This window comes from Serinus canaria, chromosome 28 (genome assembly GCF_022539315.1).
Source record: "Serinus canaria isolate serCan28SL12 chromosome 28, serCan2020, whole genome shotgun sequence".
NCBI lineage: Eukaryota > Metazoa > Chordata > Aves > Passeriformes > Fringillidae > Serinus > Serinus canaria.
Window position 1 is genome coordinate 4,999,470 of NC_066341.1, and position 24,969 is coordinate 5,024,438.

The 24,969-nt window shown below is 43.6% G+C and overlaps 1 protein-coding gene across 10 annotated transcripts in view; it reads left to right on the forward strand.

The window, feature by feature from the left end:
- LOC103821875 (ceramide synthase 4-like) overlaps window positions 1–24,969 on the forward strand; it is a 40,372-nt gene that overhangs the window by 13,259 nt on the left and 2,144 nt on the right. For 6 of the 10 annotated variants that reach the window (XM_050985972.1, XM_050985973.1, XM_018921720.2 and 3 more), the window contains exons 2-10: window positions 2,926–3,099; window positions 10,222–10,339; window positions 12,633–12,751; window positions 14,709–14,766; window positions 17,183–17,233; window positions 21,640–21,732; window positions 22,348–22,476; window positions 22,731–22,837; window positions 23,204–23,360. In XM_050985972.1, the coding sequence (XP_050841929.1) occupies window positions 2,927–3,099; window positions 10,222–10,339; window positions 12,633–12,751; window positions 14,709–14,766; window positions 17,183–17,233; window positions 21,640–21,732; window positions 22,348–22,476; window positions 22,731–22,837; window positions 23,204–23,360 (1,005 nt within the window). In that variant the 5' untranslated portion in view covers window position 2,926. Of the gene's footprint in view, window positions 1–392; window positions 633–1,107; window positions 1,301–2,815; window positions 3,100–10,221; window positions 10,340–12,632; window positions 12,752–14,708; window positions 14,767–17,182; window positions 17,234–21,639; window positions 21,733–22,347; window positions 22,477–22,730; window positions 22,838–23,203; window positions 23,361–24,969 lie in introns of those variants that run through there. The other 4 variants (XM_018921715.3, XM_018921716.3, XM_030231831.1 and 1 more) reach the window with 4 other exon arrangements.

The following is a 24,969-nucleotide window of genomic DNA, read 5'->3' on the forward strand; positions in this document are numbered from 1 at the left end:
ATAGATGCTGTGTGAGGTGTAAAGAACTGAGAAGGAAATGGGCCTGCTTGCACTTTTCTGTGGGTGCTCAAAGGGCCTTTTAGACACACCATTGTCTTCAGCTTTCCAGCAGCCTTGACTTGAGAACTTGACCTGTATAAATTGCAAAAGATATGTGTTGCTTCATGTAGTACCCTGTTCTGTATTTTTGGCTTTTTGTATTTTTTGTTCTGTATTTTCTGCAATGTTTAAAGACTGCTGCAAAAATGAAGAAATATTCCATGAGGGTGATCCTGCCTATCTGTGTTTTGCACATGAGAGTCAATTAGGTACTGGCAGTTTGCTTCCTTAGCACACTGAATCTATATATCCCCCCTAAGCAAATTGGATATCTATTTTGTATTCTCCCACAGAGAGTCTCCAGGGGAGTTCAGCTGCTCAGGGGAGTTCTCTACCAGGTGTGGTTTTGTGTTGTTGCCAGACATATACAGCTCTGGAGGGAGAATGTGGGATCGTGTGGCTACAAAGCTGGCTGTGATGGCAGCTTTCCCCAGCATGCCTTCTGTCTGCACAGTGGGAAAATCTACTGAAGAAATGTTTTTTGAAGAGCTGAGCCAAGGAGGAAGTGCAATTTCTCTCTGGAGTTCTCCTAGGTATTCCTAATGCTTTTCCCAACTAGAGCTGAGATTTTTAACAGCTGAGAAAATTTACCAACATTTTGAGGTTGGTATGTCCAATGCCTGTAAAGTTCTTTGCAATTCAGGCACCTCACTTTGGTTATCTGGCTCTTCAGGCTAGTATCTAGTACTGTCTGAAGTGCACAAGTTGTTTTGGTGTGGTGTCACCATGCTTCACGGTGACAGGATGTTGAATTCTTCATAGGCTAAGCCCACATACAGTCTGCTTCTGTACAAACACATTCTTCTCTAAAAATGCAGACTTTTATGGAGAAACCTGGGTTCACACAGTCTGTAGGAAGTTTGGGGACATCCTGAAAAAATGGTTCACTGAGGCTTGGGGATTCAGCACAGCCACCCTCTCCCATGGGCACAGGGCTGTGTCACCCAAGTGGAGCTGTAGGGGTGAGTAGCATGGTTCCTGAGTAGTCTGAAAAGCTTTTTCTGGCAGGTGTGTATGTGTGCTTCAACCAGCTCTGTCACCAGTGAGCCGTCACCAACCTCCACAGTCCTGGTTTCAGGTGGCTTTGCTGGAGCACTAAAGGTGAAGGAAGGGAACTGTCCTAAAGGATCCTACAGCCCTGCAAGAGGATCAGTGGTTGGTAGCAAATGTTTCCACCTCCAAACGGCCTTGGTGAGGACAGGTAGGTTATACTCCAGGCCCCTGAGAGCTGTAGATTTGGCAGGCAATTAAAAAACTGTTGCATCCTGCTTGTCAGGCTCTTAAAACAGGATTTAAAGAATCTATAAACCCTGTTTATCTCCATTTAGTGGAGATGTGCCAGTGGTTTTCATCCAGGCTTTGTCTGGAAGAAGAGCTAGAAGAAGGAATGGAGAGCAGCCTGGAAGTTTCCAGAGGCCCAGGACCTACACAAGAAAGAAAATACTGTTGATTATTGTCAAACTGAACTCTAGTAAAAACCTGTGTTCTTTTCAGTGCTAGTGAAGCCATACTTCCACTTCTTTTGGTTGCAGTTCTTCAGTATGTCAGGTTCTTGATTTTTAGGAGGATTTTTATGCTGTGGGTTTTACTATGAAAAGCTGAAATCAGGCAGTACACAGTGGAGGAGAAGAATGCATTTTTCATAAGATGGTTTCCCTTTTTCTTTGGGGAAAAAGGGAAATATTTTCCTACTTTATATATATATATATAAGTGATTAGAAAGTTTGCTTCCACTTACTATCAATTACACATATATTTTTAATCAGTTTTGTCCTCAAACCAAATTGGATATGCATGTGCCAGGAGAAATGAGTCAAATCTGAAGAAATAGCATCCTGTTCTTCCCTGTTGTAGTCAGATCAAAAGAAACATTGAGGGGAATAGTAAAGTCCAAATCAAGAAAAGATGTCACATTTCCTTCCAGTGCCTGAAGGAAGCCTACAAGAAAGATGGAGAGATACTTTTTACAAGGGCTTGGAGGGACAGGACATGGAGGAATGCCTTCAAACTGAGAGACAGTAGATTTAGATGGGATATTAGGAAGAAATTCTTCCCCATGAGAGTAGTGAGGCCCTGGCACAGGGTGCCCAGAGCAGCTGGGGCTGCCCCTGGATCCCTGGCAGTGCCCAAGACCAGGCTGGACAGGGCTTGGAGCAGCCTGGGATAGTGGAAGGTGTTCCTGCCCATGGCAGGGGGTGGAATCAGATTCAAGGTCCTGTCTAACCCAACCCATTCTATGACTCCATGGCTGTGATTCAGAAAATATCTCTCAGATACCAAAACTGTAGAATGAGTTTAACAGAGAAATTGCATCAGAATTAAAGAAATCTTCAAAATAAAATGGCTTAATAATTTTTGATTTGATAGGCAGTGTTGCAGAAAATAGGCCAGGCCTTGGACTGTGCTTGAAGAGAAGCTTTATAATAATACTTGGGCCAGACACTTAAATTGTATGCTTTTTCCCTAGTTTCCTAAGGTGGCATTTCCTGAAAAATAAGGATTTATGCATAAAAGGTAGAGCAGACTTGCAGCATCCCCACAATACCAAGCTGTAGAGAGGAATTTCTGAACTTGAGAAGTTTGGCACTAATACTCCGTTGAATTCTGAGGCACTTTTCTCTTTTTTACTCTGTTTTGGTTCGGTGCCAGGAGTCAGCATTTCCCAAGCCCATGATAAGGATCTGTGAACAGGTTATCAGTTCTTTGGGCAGTGCTGTAGTCCCACAGCCAGATGACACCTCAGCAAGGCTGTAATCCTTCCTTGGCTTGTGCTGACAGGTTTTCTGTGTGCAGGGCTCACTTGATTCTGTTCTCTCCTCCTTCCAGGATGGCTCGCTCTCTGTATGAGTGGCTGTGGCAGCACGAGTTCTGGCTGCCCCCAGGAATCACCTGGGAGGACATGCAGGAATCTGAGGACACTCATTACCCTCAGCCTCGTGATCTCCTGCTCAGTATCCCGTTTGCTTTAATCTTGGTAGTCATTCGATGTGCCTTTGAAAGGTAAGTTATTTAATGCTGTTTGTGGTTTCTTAGGTACATTGGGAGCAGCTTGGGTCCAAAAGCTGGCTGTATTGTCTGTGCCAATGCATGACTGAAGAGGTCCACAGAGACTCCATGTCACAAAGTCTGCTGAAATTTTTCAGCTCCTTCCTTTCAGCCCTGTGTACTGGCTAAAGGAGTGTGCTGAACTTGGAGCACAAACCCTTTCCTTAGGGTCTATCTGCAAGCATTGTGACTTTGTACACGTTAAACAGATCAGTGTAGGTGAGGTTTATGTGTGTGTTTTGCTGGTTTCTGTGAATGTTAGTTGCTATTTCTGGGTTGAGTGTGGCAGAAATCATGTCAAGTCTCCTTTATCTTGGGTGATGGGGATCTGGAGTATTGCACCTGATAGACAAACCCGAACAAGATGCATCAGATTGGGCTGAGCCCTCTGCCTCAACATCAGCCCTGCCTGGCACAGGGGTGTGTGTGGTACTGACCCCCACATGGGCTGGCAGTGCCACTGCTCTCCTCTGCCGGGGGCAGACATTTGTAGCTGCTACAGACCCCTCAGTGCCTGGCTGCCAGGATTTCTGCTCCTCTCATTCTGCTACCAGATCTGCTTTTGGGACTGCTTTTTGCAAACTCTGTGATGTCATCCTCCAGTGCTGGCACAAGAATTTACTCTGACTCAAAGGTCTTTCTGGCCAGAACCATTTGAATGTTTTTCACATTACACTTAGGACAGAAAATTTGGACATTATGACAAAAGTATAGCAAGAAATCCTGCAGGTGTCACTAACTCTGGGTTTAATCATTAAAGTCCTGAACTGGTACCATTGCTTTTTGCAGTTTGGTCAGTAGTTAATGTGGTTTGTGACACATGATTTGCTAGTGGAAAACTGAGATTTACTACAGCATTAACTGTTGTTAAGACTGCAGAGCAAGTCCCCTTCATGATTTTGAAAACACTTTAAAGTATTTTTCAGTATATTCAAAACCCAGTATTCTTAGTAGCTCTCTGAAGAGGTAATAATTTGAAATCTTTGTTGGTTTTAAGTTTAGAAAGAGGGAAAAATGACAATTTAAAAAACATTTTATCATTCTTTTTTGAAAAGTTGTTGCACAACAAAATGGAAATGGACTATTCTGTAGACTAGAAGGATGTTTTTTCTGCAGATTCTCTGTGACACAAGGGTAGCTTGGAAAAACCTATAGAAGTAGAAATGATTCAGAGCTCTCCTATAAGAATGTTTTTATCTAAAAATACTGGCTGTAAGTTGGGGTATTTTAGTAAAACTAAATGTGTGAGTAATTACTGAAATAATCATTTTAGGATGATACAAGATTGGAATTAAAATCTCCTCTTTGTAAACAATATGTTCAGTGTGCATTCCATAAATTCCATGGGTTTTGTCCTGCACTTTCCTGGGGACAGGGCATCTCTATTCATGTGGAAACCAAGGTGCTTGAGGTAGAGGTAGCCATTAAAACACAAGTGACTCACATTTCTTCCCTCCTGGTGTAGAGACCTGGCTGGATTCCTACTCCTTCAGGTGGGCCTGCTGATGGGTGACACAGATCTGCTTCTGGTGTGGAGCTGGAAATGGGCCCATTGGCCAACTTACAGCTCCCCAGTGCAGGACACGGCCAGGAAGAAGGAGGAGCCAAACTCTTCCCTGTGGTGGCTCCGGACAGGACATGAAGCAGTGGGCACAAACAGAAATGCATGATGTTCTATCTGCACATACAAAAACTCTCTTCTTACTGTGACGGTAGTCAAACATTGGAAGAGTTTCCCCAGAGGGGGAAGGAGTCTGCATGGGCAGAGATACATGACACCCAGCTGGACATAGCCCAGGCAGCTGCTGGAGTGGCAGAGCTGGGCTGGGTGATCTCCAGAGGCCCCTTTCAGCATCTCTGATTCTGTGCTTCTGTGACTCTGTCCCTTTGTTTGCCTACCTCCTGCCACACCACTCCCAGTCAATCTAAATATCTTTTTCATCTGCTTTCAGATGTCGATGGCCAAGTAAAAAGATTTTTTCTTTCCCATCCAAGCGCTGCCTCAGCTGGGAGTGTTTCCACAGGCCTGGTCCTACTCATTAATTTTAAAGCTGTTTTGATTCACAAACTTCATTAAATAAAAGCTGCATGACACACCCTTGAAAAAGATAACATCACAAGCCCATTTTACAGGTCCAGGAAACCTATAATCATAGCACTATTTTACCTATGCAAATTACAAGCTGGTGTTCTGAGCTGTATTCTTGTTTGTCCTAACTCTGCAGTAATTTATTTCAACATGACTTTTTCTCATTCTGAATCATTACTGTTTCATATCCAGTTCATCCTGGAGAAGAAAGCTTACCCTGGGAAGGTGAGGTGTGTATCCAGCCCTCAGTTTCTCCATTGCCTTATCTGTATCTTTAAACAGTGGCACTGGCCCTGCTTAAAATAATTTACACCAAGTTTGAGAACTGCAGAAGGAAATGTGTGTTTATTTCTCATTTTCTATGTGAATAACCCTGACTGTATATCTTTGGACACCTAGTCTCCAGATTGAAATGAGTGGCTGTAACGAGAGACAGATTTGGGTTTGGTGGCTGTAGCTTGCCCTGTGGCAATTTATTCTACTTTCAGCCCCCACCAGCTATTACTTGCAACTCTGCATTGGGTGCCAAATTTTTCTCTCTCTAGATAGTTCCTGATGGTGTCTGCTTTGGGATTTCAGACATTTTATAATGTGATTCATGTGATTTAACTGTCAGAAGTCCAGGTAAATAAAAAGAGACAGGGAATGTCTGGAGGATTTTCTGCAGTGTGTCATCATTGGCCACATCAGCCACTGTGCTGGGACCAATTATTTCATCCTTTTTTTAGGCATTAAACTTGGAAAAGGATGGATTTTCCTCTCCTTTGCACTAGCTGGCTGAACTGAGGAAAACTGAGGCAGCAACATCCTTCCAAGAGGCAGCGATGCTGGGGATGAGGTGGTGGCTGTGGGAAGAAGACCTGCGGTGTCTGGGTGTGGCCTGGGAGAGCTGAGGAGGTTGTGGGTGCAGCCCTGGGGGAGAAGAAACAGCTCACAGGTTGTGAAGCAACTCCCTTGTGAGCTGGTTTGTGCTGAGGAAGGTGGGGAAAGGTGGATTCAGTGCGGGAGAGTAGAAAGCCCATTTCTGCTGCAGTGCTGAGCTATGCCACAGTACTGAGGCAGGAACTGGGGGAAGCAGTTAATGATGTCCTAAGAAAAGAGAGGACCTAGAACTTGGGGACCTCCCCTGTTCCTTTAATGTTTCCAGATTGCACTTGTGAGTAGGAGATATGTCCTGCAACCATAATTTGGAGCTTGATTTTGCCTAGCAGAACTTTTCCCTAGACATAGTCCTGCAAGGATGTTTGCTTCTCTTCTAGTTATGTAATGTTTAAGACCATTTCTGTAAAAATCTAGTTCTGGGAAAGCTATGATATTGAAGGAATATTGCAAAGTGTTTCTTGCCTGCATGGTTAGTAAAATGTGGCAACTAAAGTCCTTTGAGAAATAGTAAAGCCTTTGAAAACCAGACTTTACATACAATTTTTGATTTGCACTTGTCCAGGGATTTTTGGGTGTTGGGCAATTGAAAGGAATTGTCAGTGAATTTAAATCCACACAGCTCCCAGATTTCACTAGAAGAGGAATTTAATCAGAAATGCTAGGTCTCTCTGTGGGAGGGTGGTGCCAGGATGTGAGCCATATGTTGTACATTTAAAGAAATGGACCCTCTTGATCAACCAGGAACAGATACTTGAACTCAAAACCAGAAGAAGGAAAGGACACCAATTCTGAGTATTTTATTTAGAAATGTATCTTTCTAAAGATTATTTTGCATAGAGACTTTTGTTGTTGATCAGTAATCAGGAAGGATCTGGAAACAATTTCCTGTTAAGGTCTTACAGGCAGGGCTTGTTGCAAGGATGAGGGACACATTGCAGCATTTAACTGAAAATGGACCTGACTCAGTTTGGACAGCAGCACTGTAGTGAATCCAGGCCTTGTATCAGACAGAACAGTCAGTTTAGCTGGTGGGAAACATTCTCCTGCAAGCAGGAGAAGGCAGAGACTGCCCCAGGAGCACAGCAATAGCCCTCTGCCAAAGGAAAGCAGGAGGCCAAAAGAGACTGTGCAGTTCAAAGAGCAGAAGTTCAGATTGCTGCTGTCACTGGTTCTGTATTTCTTAGTACTTGAAGGTTTTTGCAAGTGGCACCCTTATAAATAATATTTTAAAAAAATCCAACCCCAAATTAAATTATTTCTTTTACCTCATACTAACCTGAAAGCCTCTGCAGGAGGAGTGTAGCCCACTTTCAAAAGGTGGGAGAGTAGCAGTTTAAGCCCATTCATGATAAATCCACTTAATTTCAACTTCAGGAGGTTTTGCACAGGGCAGCTTGTTCTGTCATTAGTGAATAAAGTGCCTTGGTGAGATCTCTGCCACATAAAACATGGAGTAAGGTGTGCTCACTGATGGAGGAGTAGCTGGTGATGAGAATCATCTCCCTGACTGTGTCTCACTCTGAGAGAGGCACAGTTTAGTCCTCAGATTTACCCTTTTGTCTTGCAGAGAGCTGATAAAGTGCCATGGTGAGGCTGTCCCTGCCACTGAGTTGACATATCTGTGATGTTGAAATCAGTACAAGCATCATCCTTTTAGGGCTGTGTTTGGAACAGGACTTAACTGAGAACTGAGTCAGAGCATACAGCCAACATGTGCAAATGTCCCTTAGGAGGAATTTCAGGCCTTGTTTTCCCAATGATGTTCATAAAAGTAGGATTGGTTCCATAAATCATGGGCAAACTCAGAACCTCAACAACAAAGTAATTGTAACTGGTTACACCCTGTCTTCATACACTGCAAGTGGCTTGTTTCTGTTACAGTGAGATTTTCTGCCATGACCATAACAAATCATCAGGAAATATAGAGAAGTCAGGGGTTAAACAAAATTAAGACATTTTTCAGGACCCTTTTCGGTAAAATAAATTTGTTGGCAAGCTGCATTGACACCTGACATTCTCTTTGTTTAGTGTATCTGGAAAATGTCATACATTTCAGTTCCCAATATGGCCTGATAAGAAGTGGCAATAAGGTTGTTTTCAAGAATAGAATTGATTACATCTTCCTCTTCAGAGGTGCTTTTATTCATGCATGTTCTTTGAAAGAGAAAGATCAAGCTCACGGTTTAATATAAGAACCAAGATCTAGTGCAGAGCTTGAGGTAGATGTTTTCGCAACTTCAGTGGAGTTATGGATGCTACTGAAATACTGTGCTATTGTTCTTAGCACAGGACCTGCTGGTCCAGTATCACTCTTACTAAACCAATCATAAACCAACCACTTCATATAGAAAAAAGTCATTAGATGCACTTAAAACATTTAAGAGCAGTCAGAGCCAAACCCCAGAATTCTCAGTGATGGCTATATTCCTTTTCCACCCAGCAGCAGTGCCAGAGTGCTGCTAAATTTCACTGAAACTGGTCAATGCTTCCCCATGTTTTTGTGATCACTATGTGTCTTCAAGCACACTTAGCCCTGGCCCTTCTTTCATGGTAGAAACATGTAATTTTTGTTGGTCTTGGTACATCTTTGAATGTTCCTATAGCCAGTGATGCCAAAGGAACTTCACAGAGATAATGACAAAGAACAATTGATACACAGGCAGGTGGGTTGGCTGTGCAAAAGAAAAGTGAGAACTGTTATAAGAGTGAGCAAAATGTGTGCCCATCCTGTGGTTTGACAGAAGTTACAGCATTCCTTAGGTAGGGACTCTTTTTATAATTTTTTTTAAATACTTGTTAATTAAATTAAGAAATGAGTTATTGAAAAGAAAACTTCTAAAAGACCCATCTGGGGGACTCTGGACCTGAAACAGTCCCTAAAGATATGTATATGGAGTATAAGCTCTATGACTAGCAGAAACCACGGGTAACCACACCAGATAATCACAGCCATAAATATATCCCATACTATTTTGAAGTAGAACACCTTTAAGCACTGAACAGCTTTTGCAGCTTTTTTTTAACAAAAGTGAAAGAAAAAAAATCTTCTTCTTTGTCCAGATCATTAGGGAGAATGGATCAGAGGGCTTGGCTGGACATCAGGAGTGACCAGGCAGAGCAGGTGTGGGCTCAGCACTCACTGCTTCTGCTTGGTGCTGTCAGCTCAAACCAGCTTCAGCACCAGTTTGCAGTAACACAGCAACCCTTCCCTAGTGGCAGTGTGTAAAAGGGAACAATTAAGAAGAACAGCTAATTCTCAAGAAATTAAAGTAAAATTCAGATTATTTGGATATTAAAAAAAAAAAAAATTGACAGGTTTCCTCTTTGTGCTGTATTTATGCTGGATCTCACTTCACCTTTGATGAGGATGTTTCCTGCTGCTGAGGTAGAGTGTTGGTAGTAGAGGAATTGAGTTGTTGAGCACAGGAATTCTCTGAACAGTTTTCCTTGGATAACTTTTTCCTGTTTATGCAGGGTTATTTTGGTTGATTTTTTTCTTTATTTCACTGTGAAAGACTGAAGATGCACTGGTAGTGCAAACATCCATTCCTTGTGACAAGGTTTCTAGTTGCCATGTCCTTATTTTGCAACTGTGCTTGATTTATATTAGGGAACATGGGGGTAAGTTATTCCAGGAAAGACCAAATGGCTTCCTGTTTCAGCAGGACATTTCTTTTGCATTAATAATACACCTTTGGCAGAGCTTCCCTCTTGATCCCGAGCCAAGGCCTTAGCTCAGGTGAATGCCACATATGTTCCGTGTTCTAGACCAACATTTAGGCCTTATCACCAGTGTGTCACTACTCCCCATCCAGCTGCAAGGACACCAGAGGTATGTGACTGGTGATTCAGAAGCTAACAAAGGAGGATATTACATTTGCCAACCTCATGTAATTTTGAATATCACAGCACAGAGCTCAGAGCAGTAGGGTGCAAATCCAACAGTTTCTGCTGTTAGTTTGTGATTTTACCTGCTCAACATGATACTCATATTTAGATGCACATGTGGGAAGCAGCTGTTGTGTACTGCATCATGTTTTAACAGTGCTGCAAAGTCAGAAATCACTGTTCTGTTTTTGGCTGACCCTTTATGTTTTCTTTTGCAGAGCCATAGCCCTGCCCCTCAGTACCAAACTGGGTGTGAGAGACAAGCAGAGACCAAAAGCTCAGCCCAACCCCGTGCTGGAAACGTTCTATAGTACACGCCGCAAGAACCCTAAAGAGGTGAGTCCCTTCTTTCTTTGCTTTCCTGTAGATTTAGTGTCTTTAGCCAAAGAAAATCCCATTTGGAATCCTGAAGTTTATCAATGCCATTCATATCTGGAAGCTCAAGAAAGGAATCTCTGTAGCACTGGTTACCTGAGAGCAGCCTGCCAGGAGGGTCCTTCTGCAATGCCATCAGCTCTGAGTTCTGCTCCCAAAGGAGTAGTGACAGCTCCTGTCGCTGCTCACCCCATACACAGCACAAGCTGCAGCACAGGGGGCTCTGCCTGAACATCAGTGACACCTTCTTACTGTGAGGGTGCCCAGGGAGGCTGGGAATTTATATCCTTGGGAAAGCTCAGAGCTCTCTGGACATGGTCCTTGACAGCTGGCTCTAGGCAGCTCCATTTGAGCAGATGGACAAGATGATTTCCATGGTCCCTTCCCACCCCAGCCATTCTGTGATGGCTTCTTTTCATACACTGGCAAATCCTGAAAAAAATCAGCTGCCTTGAACTCCCACATTGCTAGTCCTTGCAACTCAGCCAATGTGTCTTGTTTGATCTTGGTGGGTGGTTTTCTCCTGAGGGATAAGAAAAGTGTTCTTCAAGAAATTGGCAAGATAACCCAGAGTTATAATGTCTGCTGCTGATAGGAAAATCCACTAGCAGGATTATGAAAAATTGTCAGGCAATATTAGAATTTAACCTGGTCAGGGAAGCCCCTGAGTGTGAACTCTGTGTTAGGAAAAGCAATCTGATTTTTTTTCAGCTTGTTTTTGTAGGCTTTCTCTTGGCCTCAAAGCAATAGCTGTGAACTCTTACAGAAGATGGGTGAGTAGGGTGCTCACCATGGGTTCCAGTCCCAAGGAACAATTCTGCTTCAAACACATTGCTTCACCAAGGCTGTTGCAGCATGGTTTTGCTGCAGTGGGGCATGAGGAGCCCCAGGACATGCAGTACCAGGTTAGAAATAAAGGAAAAGAGGCTGAAATTAAAATGCAGGCATTGATCTGGGTAGTGCAGCCAGCCCATCTCTGCAGCAGTGGGAAGGAATGTTCTGAGGAACGCATGTCAGTGTGGTTGACCTTCCTCTTGCCTTTCTTTACCCAAAACCCAAACATTTCTCAGTATAACTGCTTCTACAGCAGAGATCGAACTCAAGGCCTGGCTTTGCCAGCAGGTTTTCCCTGCAGCTCTTCCTGCACCCATGTTGCACTGAAGTGGTGATTTTTTCCCAGCAGATTTGGGATACTGGAGCAGATCCTCACCATGAGACAGCAGTATGAGGTGGAGGAGGAAGTGCTGCCTGGCTCTCCACTCACTGGGTACACCTCAGCCAGTCTACTGGCTCCCTTCCCCTCCCATGAGCTCTCAAACTGCTGCTTAGAGGCAGCTTTTACTTGTCCAGTACAATATGAGATTTTGCAGTTCTTGGCAGACATTTCTTGGGAGAATTCCACTTGATGGAGCAGTTGGAGAATGTAAATAAGCATCTCCGTTTGTCTCCACCTCCAGAACAGGGCTTATAAAGCAGCACATCTGAAAGCAGCAGATCTGAAAATTGCTAATCAAATTATTTTTGTACAGCATGCTCAAAGTATGTAGGCCAATCTCACATGATACCAATTCAGGTAAATGCATTCCGTGAAAAACTATTGCTTTACTTAAAAAATAAGCTTATCCATGATGACACTTCCAAGTAGGAATATAAAACATGACAAACTCTTAACAGCCTGAGGACAAGAAGGAAGGTAATTGCAGGATTTCTGTAAGTTATATATTGAAGAATTACCCCTAATAGGTTTACCACAAGGAAAACACACCACAACATCATTTTCCCATAGGAAAATGATGTTGCCTCTCCTCATGACATCCACCATGATACTGCATCAGAATTGCTGAGAGGTGTGACAAGATTCAGTGCAGAACCATAAAATAGGATTTAAGCTGCAGTGATCTTTATTGGATTGACAGATTTTAAGGATTTGGTCACTGAAGACAAGGTGGGGAAGTGATTAGGCAACAAACTCATGTGAGGAGACAAGACCAGTTTAAAACTGGGGAAGTTAACATAAAAAATGAGAAGTTTCAACATTAGTATTTATAACCAATTGATTAGAGGGGAATGGAAAGATTTTCTACTATCCAAGATCTTTACACTAAGAATGGACAGCTTTCAGAAAGATGCCTTAGCCTGAACAGACTTAGACTGGCCAGGGGCTCCAGCTGGACTCTGCGGTGGGTCAGATGAGATATTGCACTGTCTGACCTTTGAATCTGGATCTGAGCCTGCTGCCTCGCCTCTTTTCCAGGGTGAGCTGCTCAATTTAGCCAAGCAATGTGACCTGCCAGTGAGGAAGGTGGAGAAGTGGTTCCGACGCCGGAGGAACATGGACCGGCCCAGCCTGTCCAAGAAGTTCAGCGAGGCCTGGTGAGCAGGAGCCATGAACTCAGGTTTTCATGGGACCTGAGCTCCACAGACAGCTCACTGCCTCCCCCTGCCCTCCATCCCTTCAGAGAGATCCCAGCTCCCTGACTGCCCTCCATCCCTATGCAGAGAGCATCTTGGGTCTCCCTGACCCACTATTACTCTCTGCTGCTTCTCTGTTATGGAAACATTTCTTGCTTTTTCCCCTTATTTGCAATCCCAAGTCTCCTTTTACTGTTGTACCTTTATTCCTTACTGGGCCCTTGATTCTGACTATTCCTGACTTTGTCACACTGGCATCCTGCTTTCACGCACATTTGAACCTGAAAAACTCTCTGCAGTTTACATTAGTGCTTTGCTGCTGCTTCAGTACCTACTATGAAAGCATCCTTTCTGTTGCCTTTCCCATAGTTTCCCTTTCTGCATAGATTCCTTCTGCTGCAACCTTTTCTGCAGCTATTTTGTACACTGTTGCTTTCAAAAGCTACAGGCAGCAGGCTGGATTGGATTCTGCTGTTGTTTGTCTTCAGCATCCTGAAAGTCACAAACCGGCATCCTTCCATGGGGGTGGAAGTTTGTGAGCAAAGAGCAAAACCTACCTTGGAAACAGCTGTGTGGAAATCCTCCTTGTTATGTGGAGGCACAAAATAAATCTCAGGACAGACAGATCTGAATGTCAGTCTTGGCGCAGATTTCCACAGAAAAGCAGGGCTCTCCACAGGTTGGTTGGAATGCTTCATTTACAAGGGGCTGCTCTGCTATTTGTGTAAGGAATTGGGTTCCCCCAGGAAAGCCACATAAGCAAAGAAATCATTAAATGCCTGGAGTACTATTCATCTATCTAAAAGTGTGTATCTATACCCATTGGGTAGGCATCAACTTTGGGCTCATCAGCATGTGCTCCATTTTACACTCTACCTGTAATTCGAAACCCCTGCCTAAAAACCCTAATTCAAAAAGAAGAAAAGGATGTGTATGATTTATTTATAATATTCCATATAGTTACAAATGTTTACAAAAACAGTGAATAAGGAGTTGTTTATTTATAAACAATATTTATTCTGCTTCCATCTGGATGAAATATCAGCTCTCCCTGCACTCGGATGACTTGTAGTAAATAGTAACAGTAAGTAGGAAACAGTAAATCTTTTTCTGCCTCAGCCCACTGAGGATAGAGTCCTTCCCCCTGCCCTCTGTCGCCATGTGCAGTCTGTAGACAGAACGTCTCTCTGATGTGACATAGCAGCTTTACAGAGTTTATTTTTTTCTTGGAATTCCTGGGGCTTTCATTGACAGGTGGAGTCTCTCAAAATGCAGTTATGTCTGAATTGTTATGGAGATTTTTGGAAATTAAAGGACTAGTTTAGACAGTTTTACTCCTTTTCATATTTCCTGTGGTTCATTTATTAATAACTTGTTTATTCAGTTTGGCTGAAATTACCCCCATTCCTTACTACGTGTGCGAATATTTAGGTGACTTGCCTCTGTTCACTGAGCTGGGCAAACAGTTTGTATGTACTTCTGTGTGGGTTTAATATTGGCAAATCATTTCTGGCTCCTCACTGGGCCAAATATGACAGTAATTAGTTACTATACATGATAACAAATTTAGCAGGCTGGATCTCCAAAGGCCTAAGAGAGAGATTGGCATTGTTTCACTTTTACAAATGCATCTGCTACTGCTGGGAAGCTTTGGGATTATTCTCCTCAGGATTTTAGTCAGCAAGATTCTTGTGTCCTTTGCCATCTCTACAGCAAAGGAATTCTTCTTTGTAAAGTCTATGAAATGTGCTAGTAAAATGCAAAGAGCTGGTCCTGTTTTGGTCAAACCTTGAACATACTAACATGTGTCTTTGCCTTAATTGTGTTATTCTTTTAATTAGCGTGAGGATACACAGACTTGCAGCTCAGGGGTTAATGAATGGGATTCTAATGCCCTTTTTTTTTTGTTTGTTTGTAGCTGGAGATTTACATTTTACATCATTTCTTTCTTCACTGGACTCGCTGTCCTGTATGATGTGAGTACACACGCAGTCACCTTCTGTTCAACGCAGCCAATGCCTGCAAGAATGGCAGAGTTTGTTGTCAAACATGACTTTTCAGATCTTCTCCTAGAGGTTTTCCATACAGGTTGGTGTGCATCCCCTGCATAGCACACTTTGGAGACTGCAGACATACTGTACCATGCCTATTTTAAGGACCCCAGAACCAAGATGTTTCCTCTTCTTCTGGAAAAGAAGAAGGCAGTTGGGATTGTATTAATGTAAATTTCTGCAGGATAGGAGATAGAACACTTACCTAAGCTGGAAGCTGCAGGGCCTGTTCGTATGTTGTATCCAATACCTCTTTAAGGTAAATAAATTGGGCTTCCTTTGGAGCATGGACTGCAATTTAATAATTTTATCTGCTAATTTTGTTTTCCTTACCCAGGATGTGGTTCAGGCTCATGCCTCAGCTTTTTCTCTAATTGGATACAATTTTTTCTCTTGATACAATTTGTACTGCCTCATCAGGCAGAAGTGGTCGCAGGAGCCATGGGTGTGCTCTTGTCCCTGAGCTGTGGTCACTGAGCTGGAACCAGGGCACTGGCCATGTGCTGTCTCTATTTTCAAGGTTTCCCTGACTCTTTTGCTGTGTCTGGTTCCCTAGGTGAGATTTGCAAAAGTCTTCTGGTACGCTCTGATGAGTTAAGTGATGTAAAATGTGCACATCCCAAGGCAGCAGGCACAAGCTCTCCTTGTAACCTCTCATTGTAACATGAGAAGGACTTTTAATTTACACAGACTTTCAAGTCAGATTTTAAGGTACTCAAAAGTATGAGGATTAGAGGATGAGCTAGCTGAGGAGTGAAGGTATCTGAACCCCAGCTGCAGTGTTCTGTGGATCTGTATGTCATAACAGAAAACTATTCTTTGAGACCAGCTATTGAAATTTGGTCTGCATGGTCTGCTTGGACATGTAAAGAGCCCTATTGGCAACAAGGGACAAAATCGTATTCTTCAGCATGATGTCTGTCTATTATATGGATGAAATACCATTTTCACTTTTTGTGACCCATGTCTTTATTCAACACACATCTAACAATTTTCACAAAAAAGGGAGACATCCGTCCTACAGACAGCGCCTCTAGATCCTGTAGCAAATATGTTATTCTGTTACCTAAATTGTATTAAAATGACTACTTTAAAAAGAAGGACAAAGAATTAACATGACAGGGCATATATACCTGTGAGATTTTCTGACTTTCACAGGTTTATTTTGTAACTGAGTAGCTTTTAAACATGCATTTGTTTTTGTGAAACTCCCTTCTTTCTTTAGGAAAAAAGCAAATGTTTAAATTCTGCATTAGTAGTTTTGGATTGATAGCAAAAACATCTACCCATAAGTCAGTGAAACAGCCTGTAACAAAGGAAAGTTATCTTCCAGTAGGCCACTAGAAATCAGCTGTATTTGCTGAGAATAGAGGAATGATGAAATTCAGGGATCTGGAATTCCTTTCTAGCTTAGATAAACAGTATGCCATAGTTGTTTCATAGTTTTTGCTTTGTGTTTTCTGGTTCTGTATCACACATCTCTCCTGGTTCTGCACATGTATTTACTGTAAATTCTATTCCCAACCTCACTCCCAGTCAGCAGGGACTGTGTCTGTTCCAAATTACTGCTGCACCTAAAACCACTGCCCCCTGCTCTGCCTCTGTATCACCCACACACCAGCAGTGCTCAGTGGGAAGAAGAAATGCTGCCTTCTTGCCTCAACTCTGATACCTGGAGAACTTAAAGAAAATTACCCTCATTGCTGTGTTCTGTGAGCTCTGACCCAGTCTGGGCACAGCTCCAGACAGAGCATGCTCCATGTAGGGAGGACTCTTGGGGACTTTAGTTGCCATGTTTCTATGAAGGTTTCAAAACTACCAAGTTCAAAATGACCAATTTTCTATTGAACAGAGTAGGATCTTTTCAGAGGTTCATTACTCAACAAACTGCAGTATAACCTTCCCTTTTAAAGGAAAAACCACATAGCTGACTTACCAGTTTTCAACCTTCTCTCCACATTTAAGTGTTATTGTCTAAATCACAGATATTCCTAATGAAATACTTGTAAGATTATTTTTAAATGCTCAAAACATCACCACCACCTCAAGCTTGTAGAATATGGCAAAAAGTTGTGAGAAGTCTTCTCTGAGCTATTTTATTTGGAACAGTTAAATAGTATGTGAGATTTCAGGCAAATAGCCACAATTTGGAAATGTCACAAGCAGATGCAAGTCCTTGTAGTGGAAATCTCTTGGCAATTGGATTCCAGACAGCGAGACCAGCTCTGCCTGTAATAAAGCACAACAAAGTCAATAGTAGTAACAAACTAAAGGAATTATACAACTGATAAGTAAAGTACTCCTCTGATACTCTCACATACCTGTTGCATTTTTGTTGCAGAAGCCTTGGCTTTGGGACCATAGAGAGTGCTGGACAGGATATCCACAACAGGTGAGTCACACAAGAAGGAAAATTGCTGTTACAAGTCTTTGTCTTGGTTTGGAAAGCCAGATGTCTGCTAAGGAAGGCAGGAACCTCCCCTGAAATGGAAAATGTAAACCTCCTCCCTCCAAATTGTTATAAATTTGAAATTAGGGGTTCACAGGCAAAAATATGGGAGCAGGAATAACAGTTCTTTATTAGGGAAGAAAATAAAAACATAAAATAAACAATGCAGTGAACTAAACCAAAACACTGCCAGAGCCAGAGCACAGCCTGACACCCTGTGGGTCAGGGGGCTGGCAGCAGTCCCATTGGAATTGTGGCTCAGCCTTCCTGCAGTGCCAGGGGTGGTTCTTCTGGAGCAGGGATCCTGTAGAAAGGTGCAGTCTGCCTCTGAAGATCGGGTGGAAGAGGCAGCTGCTGTTCCTCTGTGAAATTCAGTGGGGAAATCGTGTTGTTGTTTCCAGAGTAGGGTAGGAATGCCTGGCTCCTCCCCCTGGGCTCACAACTCCCAGTGGGATGCAGCAGTTCTTATCAGCCATGCAGTGACATTCAATAGCCCATTATCAGCAGATGGCTCCCTGGAGGGAGGATTGGATGTGGAAGAGAAAAGGGAAACTGCCCACTGAACAGAAGACAACTGCCATACAGATGGCAAATAGAATACAATTTTGCTCGGCAATCCAGGACAATCTTGTATTGTGTTTGTATTTTTTGAAAATCAGATTATCATAGTGACAAAAAGAGGACATTGAATTAAATTCAGACACAGAAGACCTAAGAATTCAAAGTCAGACCCTCATCTGGAGAGAACATCATTGTACCTGGTATCGTCTAATGCAAGAGAAGATGAATTGGCAGAGCACTTTATCACTACAAAGAGGACATGAAGACTTATGTTCCAGGGGTTTTGTCTGACAGTCAAAGCTAGAGCAAGATCCCTTTACTGTATGTGGAGGTTGCAAACCAATAAAGGGAAAAGTAATGCCCAATTTTAACAGCATGAGGACAGGAAATGTAATGGGACTAATGACTGAAGAGTGAGGCAGTGCCTTAGAGGACGAGTCTCTGAACAATCCAGTATTGCTCAAAGGCAAAAACTTTAGGGGCAAATCTGTAGTTCTGTGTAAAAATTAAACCATACAAAGAAGTGGGGCTTGAATAGGAACATAAGACTGCAAGGATCACTTGGCTCCCTCTGTCTCCTGCTCTGTACACTTGTGATACGTGTCTTGTCAAAAACAATGGGAGCCTCCATAATGGCACACTGTTTTGGACTGACCCTGGCTGGCCACAGTGTGACCACCAAGCCCATTTTTCTCTCCCCTCCTCAAATGTAAAAGGGGGAGAAAATACAGCAAAAGGCTCATGGGTTGAGATAAGGATAGGGAGAGAGCATCCCTGGTTACTATCTCAGGTAAAACAGGCTTGACTTGGGGAAAAATTGTTTTAATTTACTATTAATGAAATAAGAGTAGTTTAATAAGAAATAAACCCAGATCTTAAAAACACCTTCTTGCACTCTTCCCTTCTCCCTGGGCTTAACTTCTCCCCCACATTCTCCACCTCCTCTCCTGCAGGGGTGCAGTGAGATGTGGAATGGGGATTGTGGGCAGTGCATTGCACCTTTTCTCTGCTGCTCCTTCCTCCTGCTCTGGTAGCAGGGTTCTCCAGCGGGAGACAGCTCTCCATGAACCTCTCTACTGCAGGTCCTTTCCACAGCAGGCAGTCCATTAGGAATGGACTGCTCTGTCATGGCTCCAGCACAGGTCCACAGGTGCTGCCAGGAGCCTGGCCCAGCACAGGGTCTCCACAGGCTCAGAGCTTCCTTAGGCCACATCCCCCTGCTTTAGTCAGGGGTCCTCCAGGGACTGCCGGTGGATTTCTGCTCCCTATGGACCTCCATGGGCTGCAGGGACACAGCCTGTATGACCATGGCCTGCTGGGGAGTCGCCTCCTCCTCCTCCTCCTCCTCTTCCTCCTCCTCCACTGATCTGATGGTCTACAGAGCTGTATCTCATATTCTCACTCCTCTCTCCACACCACTCTTGCCCAGCAGTTTTTTCCATTCTTAAATACATTGTCCTCGAGCCACTGCCACTATCTTTCATGGAAACAGTGGCAGATCCATCTTGGAAGTGTCTGGAGCTGGGTCTGTTGGACAGGGGGCAACTTCTGGCATCCCGCAGAAGCCATCCTTGCCCCCACCCCACTACCAAAACCTTTCCATGTAAATCCAACACACCCATTTTCCAACATTTGTAACAACCAGAAAAGACCAAAACCAGGGTTGGTCATGTCCCACTGGCAAAAAGCAAGTCAAGGACAAACCTGTGAATTAGCAGGAACAACAAATGTATTAATTACAATTTCTACTAAACAGACCATGCTGTGTGCTACAGACAATGACAAAAGAAACATCGGTTCTCCCAAATAGTCTGATCTTTGGGGGGAAAAAAGAGCTTCTGATCCAGAGCTCCTGTTTGGATAACCTGGAGTGTGACCAGCACATACCAGCTAGGGAGATGTTCATATCCTCCCTGGAAGCCCCAGGGCATCCAGCTGTTCTTCTTCTTGTGGCCAATTGCTGGTGCTACAAAGGAAAACAAACTAAAATTTATGAAGGCCAGAAATAACCAGTTGGTATTAGGGAGCACAATATTTCATGTTCCTTTGAAAATGGTTGCAAAGCCCCTTTAATCATAGTAATTATTTATCAAATAGATTCAGGTTTAAGGAGGTCATATAATGCAACAACAGCAAAAGTTCCTTGTTAAGTAACAAGATCTTGCTGAGTCGGCCTAAGCTTTCTGTTTCCCAGCTGTAAAAGCCCAGATAATTTACCCAAAAGAATGTGAATTATATTTCCTGCTGGGGTTGGATTTTCCCCCCATTAGTTTGATGAAGCTGGAAAATTTGTGACAGAGTACAGAGTATCTGAAGCATCATCAAGCCTAGAAAGAGAATGATTTATTCAGCTACTCCTTTTCCACCATAATGAATTGGTTTAAATAGTTTTTAAAACTCTGTACTGTCTGCTCAGGAATCTGAATAATGCTGAAGAAATCCTAAAAATATTCAAGATCTTTATGGTGGTTCCCTAAATGTTTGACATGGTGTGGTAAAGTTGAATTTTCCCTGCTGTTTGATTTAATCTTGGCACAAATGACATTTAGTGAGTGTGTTGTTCAGTTGAACTATTTCCCCCTGAAGCAGCAGGAGTCAACTTTGTTGATTTGGTTGTAGTATTGGGTTTTTGCTGCCTGTTTTTGGTTGCAGGGGGCTACAGAGGTGGCTTCTGTAAGAAGTTGCCAGAATCCTCCTCCATATCCAGCAGAACCAATCCCTGGTTGCTCCAAGTTGAATGTGCTACTGGCCAAGGCTGGGCCAATTAGAAATGGTGGTAACACCTCTGTGATAACAGATTTAAAAAGAAAGAAAAAGGAAAAGTTTTTGCACAGTTGTATTTGCAGCCAGAGAAGAGCAGGCTAAGAACATGGGAGAGGAACAACTCTGCAGACACCAAGGTCAGTGGAGAAGGAGGGGCAGGAGGTGCTCCAGGTGTGGGAGCTGAGGCTCCTCTGCAGGCTGTGCTGAGGACCAAGGTGAAGCAGATGTGCCCCTGCAGCCCCTGGGGATCCATGGGGGATGCAGAGATCCACCCACAGTCCATGGAAGAGGAGCCCACACCAGAGCAGGGGGGTGCCTGAGAGGAGGCTGTGGCCCCGTGGGAGACCCATGGAGAGAGGAGACCTGCTCCCATGCTGGAGCAACCTGTCCTTGAGGGACTGCACCCCATGGAAGAATGACCCACGCCACAGCAGTTTGGGAAGGATTGTTTTCCATGGGATGAACTTATGTTGTGCCAGTTTGCAGAGAGCTGCTGCCTTTGGGATGGACTCACACTGGAGAAGTTAATGCAGAACTTTTTCCCATGGGAGGGACCCCACAGTGCAGCAGGGGAACCATTCCTCTCCATGAGCAGCAGGAGAAGCCATGAGTGATGAACTGACCATAACCCCCATTCCCATCTCCTTACATCACTGGGGTATGAGGTAGAGCTGGGAAGGAGGGAGGGGCAGGGGGAAAGGTGTTTCTAAGGGTTTATTTCACTTCTCATGATCATGCTCTGATTTTGTTAGCAGTTAACTTAATTCATATCTCTAATTAGAGTCTGTTTTGCCCATGACTGTGTTTGATGAGCAATCTGTCCTGGTCCTTAACTCATGAACCCTTTGTTTTTTTTGTCTCCTCTGTCCACCTGTGCAGGGGAGTGACAGAGTGGCTTTGGTGGCTGCCTAGCATCCAGTCAGCATCAACCTATTACAGTTGTCTTTTGCCTTAGAAGGTTTTCACTTGCAGGCCTTGCACTAATGTATCCGATACATGTTTCCCTGTCTCTCCCTCTCTCACAGCCTCTCCAGCCCTCCCTGTTCTGGTACTACATGCTGGAGCTCTCCTTCTACTGGTCACTGGTCTTCACCTTGCCCTTTGATGTGAAGAGGAAGGTGAGTGGCAGTCTCAGTGGACAATCAAGTACAAACAGGACACAAGCTGAACACTTAGGAGAGTGGTCTCTAAGAGCATGTGTGTAGTGGCAGTCTCTCCTTGCTCATTCACAGGAATTTTCATTACCACTCATTGGCTTTCTCTACTCTGGGAAGTGGAGAACACCAGCTCTGATATAGAAAGGTGCAAAGTACTGCAGAGTTCTCAATCCAAACTTAAAATCCAAATATAAAAATTGCTCTTCTGTAACTCTTCTATACTGCACTGATCACAGAGACAGGAAAAGAGGTGGTTCTCTGCTAGTAAAGCTGCTTGTGTTCCTGGTGCCAGTGTCCCAACAGAGAGGGTGCAGCATGAGGCCATGGCTGGTGGAGGGAAAGAATGTTCTTTGTTGTGAGATCCTCAGTTTACACCACGAGCTCTTCATTCCTGGGTCTCTTGGTTGCCTACATTTCTAGAACGCATTTGATAAAATAATTGTGTGGGTAAGACTTAGTAGTGGGAGGCTTAGTCACTAGGTAGAGAGATATTATTGCTACCTGCAGGAACCACATTTGGACTGGGGCAGGAGGTACATTATGTATTCTATTCTCTGCTGCTCCCCTTCTCATCAGGATTTCAAGGAGCAGATAGTCCATCATGCTGCAACCATCTTCCTGATCAGTTTTTCATACTGTGCCAACTACATCCGCATTGGGACACTGGTGATGGTGATTCATGATGCTTCTGATTGCTTCCTAGAGGTGAGCCAGGCAGAGCCTAATCAGAAATGGTGCTCTTCAGTCACAGAATGTCCTTCTATCTAACATAGGCCAAGCACTGGGGTATTCCACAGATCCTTCTGCTGCTCTGCTGACGCAGCCAAGGGTGCCCAGCTGAGAGCTGGGCAGAGCTGTGGTTACTTGCATGCAGGTTGTGTCATACATATCTCATTAACCCCCTGGAGTGTGTGCAGATGCTGTCTTGGCTGCTGTTTAATTGTTCTTTCTTCTTCCAGCCAACTAAGATATTCAATTACATGAAATGGAAAAAAACTTGTGACAGCCTCTTTATGATCTTCTCAGCTGTGTTCCTGATCAGCCGCCTGATCATTTACCCCTACACGTGAGTCTGCTGCAGTGAGGGGACATGGAGCAACTGCCTTCTGAGAGACAGGACGATTATCTGGGTGCTGCAACCTTTGTTTTTTGTCCTGGAGCATGTGTTCCTCCCCTTTGCACATGGGTGCCACATGGCTGTTGAACCTGCCTTGGGGTAAACAAGGCTGCTCTTTGGGTTCATAGAGCAGTCCTGGAGCCCTGGGCCAGTGGCTCCATCCCGTGCACTTTGGGTGGAGAACTGAGAGCTGGGATGGGTAAAGAGGGAAGTGGCTGATCTGAAACTTCCTCTGTGACTACAAATTTCTGGGGCTTAATTGTGGCCCTGTTAACAATATGCTTTCCCTCCACTGCAATCCCCTCTGTTTTGCAGAGTGCTTTATAACACCTACTATTACTCCATGGAGATATTCCAACCCTTCTTTGGATACTACTTTGTGAATGTTCTCCTGATAATTCTGCAGCTGCTCCATGTCTTCTGGTCCTGCCTAATTATTCACATGGTCTACAAGTTCATCCTCCAGGGCACGGTATGCATCAGTTTGTATTATCCTTTACATCACATGGGGAGGGAGGGTCCACCTAGACTGCTTGAGAATACAGGGGTCCATCTGGCATGGATTCCTTATTCTATTGAAATTATACATGCATATTTCCAACATGAGGTAGAAGGAAACTCAGTTATATTAGGGAGGGTTGACTGAAAAAAGTTTTATGAATCACTACAATATTGGGTCTACTTCTGATGCTTACATTCAACAAAAATATGGATTGGACTCCAGGAGAGATGTCTGTGAACAATGCCTGATATCTGAGTAAAAATCCCAACACTTTGTGCAGTGTGATTTGCATTTGTAGCAAGACTAAGAAATCAAGGAAGAGGAAATTGTCATAATTGGTGAGGTCAGTGCAAAAGTGTTTCCCTTATTGTACAGGATTTTTGATCAGAATTGTGTTATGGTGCTGTAGATTTCACACAGTTGGTATTTCTGTCTAAACCAGCTGCCTGGGCTCTTCTTCCAGCAGTGGAGGGCAACAGGCATGCCCAAATTATGATCCATTCCATACTTCACCTGGCAGTGCTGCTCAGCAGGCACAGAGAAACCAGAGATGAGTATGTGAGCTCCAGCTGTATAAACTGAAATAAAATGCATCCCACATCCCACTCCTTCTGGCCTGTAGTATTTGCTGAAACCAAAGTGCTGCTCAGCATGTTCCCAAAATCAAAGCCATGACCGGCCACATGCCAAGGATGCAGTCCAAAGGTGACCAGTCAGTGCCTTGTGGGAAGTGACCTCAGAGCCCAGGATGATTTGTTTTACTAGTATCCAACTGAGGAATTCTGTCTTACAGAAACTGAGAGCAGTCATTAAAGTCTCCTCTTTATCCTGATTGTTCCCATTTTCTTGATCTGCCTTCCCTTAAGGTAGCACAGGGCAAATTACTTGCAGATCAGGAAACAGGGCCGGAAATGAAGATACAACTGAAGGCAGCCTTTTATTGTTTTCCTAGTTTTTGTGTGGGCTGAATTACTGCTGAAGTTACTGTACTGTAAAATGATGAGGTAATAAATAGTCTTATTGGAAAGTAAAGAACCATCAGGGAAGAAAATCCTGAAGCATATCCAGAATTTTTCCTATTTTATCTAAAATGGATATGCCATTTTAGATAAAAATACATTTCAAAACTTTCTGTACTGAGCAGTAAAAAGCAAAAAGAATTGTCCTAAACAGATCTGTTTCAATGACAGTATTTAGTAGCCCAAAACAATATCATCAGGAATACAGGACATTCTCTCTTTGAGAGCCACAAAATTTTTGCTGCAATCAGTTCATGTTCTTCTTGCAGGCCTTTCTGGTCTCCACAGTTTTCCTCTCTGGCTACAGGATAATCTCGACCACCTTCTCACAGGATGTTTCCTAATCCTAAGTAATTAGAAATCAGCCTAGATCCTGAAATACAAGTTTCATTCCCTCATAGAGGGAGCAGCTTTATAGTTCCTTTGGGAATCTTGCCAGATTTAAGGCCTCAGCCACCTTCTCTGGCTATAAATGGATGTATTTAGAAATACTGACTACAATTTGTCCTTATGCTTCAGGTCCAGATTCCTGTATATTTCCTGATCTGTCAGTTCCAGAG